A 6,386-nucleotide genomic window follows, 5' to 3' on the forward strand; every position below is an offset into this window, starting at 1 on the left:
GGGCGGATCACTTGAGGTCGGGAGTTCGAGACCAGCCTGACCAACATGGAGAAATCTCCTCTCTACTAAAAATACAAAATTAGCTGGGCATGGTGGCGCATGCCTGTAATCCCAGCTACTCGGGAGGCTGAGGCAGGAGAATCACGTGAACCCGGGAGGCGGAGGTTACAGTGAGCCAAGATCATACCATTGCACTCTACCGTGGGCAACAAGAGCAAAACTCCATCTCAAAAAAAAAATTAAATTAAATTTAAAAAAATTCATCTATGCTGTTTACAGTTCAATATTATGAGCACATAATTTATCTAAACCCTTTATTGAATATTTTTATTATTTCCATCTTTCATTTTTATCATCAATATTCTTTAGTTCTTTAGTTATGCTTTTTTGGAGACAAGGTCCCCTTCTGTTGCCCAGGTTGGAGTTCAGTGGCACAATCATAGCTTACTACAGCCTTGAACTCCCGGGCTCAAGCAATCGTCTCACCTCAGCCTCCCCAGTAGCTAGGACTCCAGGCTCACACCACCACACCTGGCTAATTTGTTTTTCCTTACTTTTTGTAGAGACAGGATCTTGCTATGTTGCCCAGACTGGTTTGAACCCCTAGATTCAAGCAATCCTCCTGTCTCAGATTCCCAAAGTGCTGAGATTACAGGTGTGAGCCACTGTTCCTGGCCTCTCTTTGGTTCCTGATTACAGCAGATTATCAGTTTGACTTGCCCAAGAAAGCCAAACTTCTGACTCTTTGAGTGGAATTTCTAATTTTCTTCCCAATTCAGGCTCATGCTCTGGCCCTATCTGGGCCCTAATTGCTTATTTATAAAAATTAACTAAAAATAATTCCTGTTGTATAGGATGTGCTGAAATTCTCTACTTGCTTTGAAGATGAGTAACTTAGCAAACTTGCAACACTCCTGTGAAAACTTACTGAGTTCTTCTTCAATTTTCTTCCAATTTTCAGCTTCCTGTGAGTTGGGATATGTCACCAGTAATCCGGCCAGGGCTTCCTTTACTTTTTGAATTTTTGGAGAATTCTGTTCCAATTCAGCCAGGAAGGCCTAGGAGAAAGAATGCCATGCATGCCCTGAGATTCTGGACAGGAAACGAAGCTGTGTGTGTGGTAGAAATGATTGGAAAACTGGGCGGTTATTATAGGTTCTACTAGGACCCTATCAATGACTTGTTTAGTGATGTTAAGATACTTAACCCTTCTATTTCAATTTTTATTTTAAACTGAAAATCTAAATGGCAGGATCTGTGTTTCTTTTATGTATAACACATCAGTAGAACTCAATAGTTCTACTATTGAGAATTATAGTAGAAGGAATTATTAATCCCAATAAATGAAAAATACCAAGATATGATGATAACACATCTTGAAGGAGATGAGATGCTATGCTCAATGGGAATATTAAAAGTTTTGGTGAAAATTTCCTACAGGATTTTCTACGGTCTTATATCTTCTGACATTTTTCCTAGTCTCACATGTGAATCTTAAGAATGAACTGTAATCAGTTATTTAGATCCTTCCAAGAACTGGAAAGGTACTTTGATAAGAATGGTTTGTTTGGCTTACAGCATCATATAGAAAATGAGATCCCATTCTCAATGAGCTAATGATTCTGGGGAGGGCTATTCTTCTTCTGCAAACATATCTGGTTTTGTTTCTGAATCTAACTTATAACAATTTCTAATTTCATAAGAAAATTCTCTAAGAGAGTTAAGGCATATTAATCATTTAGAAAGTCAAACACACTGCCCATCACAGCCTGGATTGTTGCCCATGTCTCTCTCTCAGATGCCTGGGCTTGGGCAGGAACACTGGTACAGCTGTCTCTTCCTCTTGGTGTTGGGAGGCAACTAATGTAAACACAATACCTTGTTAGATTCAGCTTGGGCTTTCACTGTTTCTGTCTTGGTTGGAGATGACATGGCATCCATGGATTTCAGGACTTCCTCTTTTGATTCTAGCCACTGCAGCACAGAGTTTGCCTCCTTCTGAACCTCCTCCATTCTGTTGAGGATAGCCTGAAGGCTTTCCTGGCGTTCATGAAGTATTCCACCCAGTTTCTCATACTTCAAGTTTACATCTGACATGTCACACTGGATCTCCGTCAGATCTAGTATCATAGAAACAGAAATCAGATTGGAGACAGCTCTTCAAGTATGTTCCTTGACTCCTCACTCCTAAATTACTTGCATCCCTCTTACTCCTTCTAATGAACTAGAGATTATCTTCCTGCTAAATCATACAAAAGTTCCTGTTTATAAACACAAAACAAAAGGGTTCTCATTAATCTGCATTCTGGTTTTGGCATTATATACTCAGATGTATACCTTAAAATGCTAAACATGGGAACAATAAAAGTGAAGGGAGCAAAGTAAGAAATTAACCTTAGTGTACTACTGGGATTAAGGTGCTTGGAGTATTCTTCCATTCCTTCTTCTCCAAACTACAGAGAAGTCACCTAGCTGGGAGGCTGAGAGCTAGACTAGATTACCTCTAGTATAACTTCTTTAAAATTCAAAGATTAACATATATTTTCTTTGAGTTCTTTCCCTATTTGCCTTATCTAGTGATCCAGTCTACTGTTTTTCTACAATACCTTTAGCTTCAGGGGCTGCCAACCTGTTTATGGTCTACAGCCAGAAAACCACAGTTGCTTCTCCCCAGATTTTTATCCTCACACCCATTCCGGCAGCAGTTCTTCCACACATATTGCAACATACACAGATGCAAACATGGACACTGTCCTAACACATCCAACAAAGAAGCACTGTTGAAATGGCATTCTCACCTTTGCAGGTGTGGTATCCGTTTACACTGCCTACAGAGCTTCCTACAGAGGGCAGTATGGAACCTGAGCAGAAGGACAGGGAGACAAACAGGGCAAGACCAACGTGTTAGGAATACATGTAGGCACTGAATTTGTCCTTTGGCCCTCACTTTAAGCTTAGGTATCAGGAAGTTAACACAGCACAAGACAACATAGTCATGGAAAGAGACAAATTATTTTAGCTGCCAGGCAACAAAATGTCACTCGAGGACCTTAGCAGGAATGATTCTTAATCCTTTCTAGAGGAAATTCATATTCCCTTCTTATTAAATCTCCAACTTGAATTCTTTGGATGCTGCCCTAATTTTGTAAAGCAAGTACTGGTAAAATTATTAAGTCTAGAATGGTACTTGCCATATTTTGGAATGAGCTTTTATAATAAAGCCAGAAAGTTTTACCTTTTATATCAATGTCTTTCAATATAATAAAAATGAAAATAAGTATCATTAAGGACATAAAAAGCAGCCTATTGTTTTTTCTTTTTCTTTTTTTTTTTTTTGAGACAGAGTCTCACTCTGTCGCCCAGACTGAAGTGCAGTGGCATGATCTCGGCTCACTGCAACTTCCACCTTCCGGGTTCAAGCAATTCTCCCATCTCAGCCTCCCAAATAGCTGGGATTACAGGCGCCTGCCACCAGGCCCGGCTAATTTTTGTATTTTTAGTAGAGACGGGGTTTTACCATGTTGGTTAGGCTGGTCTCAAACTCCTGACCTGAGGTGATCTGCCTGCCTTGACCTCCCAAAGTACTGGGATTATAGGCATGAGTCACCGTGCCTGCCCTAAAAAGCAGCCTTCTTCTAATAAAGACATTAAAATGAACCCTTCATATATTGTTTCTAAAGGAAGATTATTTGCCTTTTCTTTCATAACCTCTTCTTGCTCACCTTTCCCCAAGAAAAAACAGAAATCCTAAGTGCCAATAAATATGGCTCATCAACATTCCCATAAATTGTGCTTTGGGCCTTTGGTTCTGTTTCTAATCACCATAATTTCACATACATTCTCCCCAAACTGATTCCTTATATTTCAGAAAAGTTTCCCAAGATAGGTAAAAACCAGGTGATGTAATGATAAATATTATACAGAAATCTGAAAAATATTCATAATGATATTTTAAAACGACAGAAAACTCTTGTATGCACTGACTTCACTTTACAAAAAGTTATGTGCAAGGTTATATTACGAAATAGTTGGCCGGGCGCGGTGGCTCACCCCTGTAATCCGAGCACTTTGGGAGGCTGAGGTGGGTGAACTGCCTGAGCTCAGGATGTTCGAGACCGGCCTGGGCAACATGGTGAAATCCCATCTCTACTAAAATACAAAAAATTCGCCGGGTATGGAGGCGGACACCTGTAGTCCCAGCTACTGGGGAGGCTGAGGCAGGAGAATCGCTTGAACTCAGGATTTAGTGAGGTTGCAGTGAGCCAAGATGGTGCCACTGTACTCCAGTCTGGGTGACAGAGCGAGACTCCATCTCAAAACAAAAACAAAATAGTTGTGGGCCAGGTGTGATGGCCCACGCCTGTAATCCCAGCACTTTGGGAGGTTGGAAGTTTAAGACCAGCCTAGGCAACACAAGACCCTGTCTCTACAAAAAAATGTTAAAAAAAAAAAAAAAAAAAAATTAGGCATGACAGTGCACATTTGTGGTCCTAGCTACTTGGGAGCTTGAGGTGGAATGACTGCTTGGGCCTAGGAGGTGAAAGCTACAGTGAGCCATGATCACACTACTGTCCTCCAGCCTGGGTGACAGAGGAGACCCTGTCTCTAAAAACAAGGAAAAAAATTAGTTGAATTACGGTGGTGATTATAAAACTTTTAAATGTTAATGTTATTATATTTTCAATTAAAAATACAAAATAGAAAAATCACATTATCAATCGGCTACAGTGAGCCATGATCACACTACTGTCCTCCAGCCTGGGTGACAGAGGAGACCCTGTCTCTAAAAACAAGGAAAAAAATTAGTTGAATTACGGTGGTGATTATAAAACTTTTAAATGTTAATGTTATTATATTTTCAATTAAAAAATACAAAATAGAAAAATCACATTCCATTGCAGTGTGGTGATGGAAAAAAAGAAACTGGACTAGTAGGTAGCAGAAGAAGGTACTAACCAAGGTTGTCACTAACTCAGTATGTAAGCCTTAATCTACAAACACAGTTTCTTCTGCAGGATTTAAAGATAATACAACCTACTCTGTTAACTCTCATGGGGTAACTGGGAAAAGATCATGAACCAATGTATGTCAAAGTACTTTATGAAACAGAGCTACATAAATGTAAGGTACTGAAATATATATGGTTTTTCAGAGTTGGAGGAGAACTTTGAGAGCACTCAGGATAGTAATTTTCAAACTGATTTTCAAAGCACCCTAAAAAGGTGCTTTAGGGATTGTGGTTAAAGTTTGGTTTAAATGTAATATTCACAGACATTTCTAACTACTTAGAAATGATAATAAAACACGCATGTTCAATTATGCTGAATTCTACACCTTAACCCACCAGATAAAACCAATTATGCTGCTTTTCCGGGGAAAGTAAAACAGCTCCTGACACGTCTAAGCATCTATTTTAACTTATTTTTGAGTGTCCCTGATTGGAAAGGTGGTAGCTCTTCACCAGCAATTTATGATATTCAAACCTGTCCATGTTCACTCATGTATACTATACAAAGAAAAACATCTATAGCATATGTGTAATACATTAAATAACACGACCAAAAATATAACACAGCTTGCTCTCTGTACATCTACACAATTCTCACCGGGACAGAATTGTGTAATAATATAATTCCTAACACTTCAAGTCAGTTGGACAGTTTTTGTCCTCAATGTCAGTCTTAAGTGTTTTCTATGTGTAAGAGCCCTCATTAAATATTCTTAGTGATTTAACTTTGAAACAATAATTTCTTATTACATCACTTTCAAGTTTCTAGCTCAATTCAATCAAAGCCTGTTCTGATATTGTGAAGTCAACTTTTAAAAACATTTGTCATCATTTGCAAATACTTAATATGTGTGAACCATATTTTCTGGATACAATGAAACCAAACAAAATTTAGAAATAAATTAGATAGGCTGGGCCTGGTGGCTCATGACTGTAATCCCAGCACTTTGGGAGGCTGAGAAAGGCAGATCACAAGGTCAGGAGATTGAGACCATCCTGGCTAGCATGGTGAAACCCCGTCTCTACCAAAAATACAAAAAATTAGCCAGGCATGGTGGCGGGCGCTGGTAGTCCCAGTTGCTCGGGAGGCTGAGGCAGGAGAATGGCATGAACCCGGAAGGCGGAGCTTGAAGTGAGCAGAGATCGTGCCACTACACTCCAGCCTGGGCGACAGAGCGAGACTCCGTCTCAAAAAATAAACAAACAAACAAACAAACAAATAAATAAGATGGTGAAGCTGTCATCCAATAATCTTCCTTTTCAAATTTTTATATGCATTGAGGTAGTCTCAATATTCTTACTGATGGATTTCATTACAGATAAATGCTATAAAATAACGTATAAGGGAAACTTATGCCAACAAAATGTTATTTTTTTT

At 39.2% G+C, this 6,386-nt stretch overlaps 1 protein-coding gene across 1 annotated transcript in view; it reads right to left on the minus strand.

Annotated features, from left to right (window-relative positions):
• Positions 1-6,386, minus strand: part of MACF1 (microtubule-actin crosslinking factor 1) — a 459,246-nt gene that overhangs the window by 112,547 nt on the left and 340,313 nt on the right. Inside the window, exons 48-50 of the mRNA XM_011977683.1 lie at positions 2,799-2,865; positions 1,879-2,120; positions 929-1,058 (exon numbers count right to left, since the gene is read on the minus strand). Of these exons, the coding sequence (XP_011833073.1) occupies positions 929-1,058; positions 1,879-2,120; positions 2,799-2,865 (439 nt within the window). The remainder of the gene's footprint in view (positions 1-928; positions 1,059-1,878; positions 2,121-2,798; positions 2,866-6,386) is intronic.

The sequence above is a fragment of the Mandrillus leucophaeus genome, unplaced genomic scaffold, assembly GCF_000951045.1.
Source record: "Mandrillus leucophaeus isolate KB7577 unplaced genomic scaffold, Mleu.le_1.0 Scaffold182, whole genome shotgun sequence".
NCBI classification, from domain to species: Eukaryota; Metazoa; Chordata; class Mammalia; order Primates; family Cercopithecidae; genus Mandrillus; species Mandrillus leucophaeus.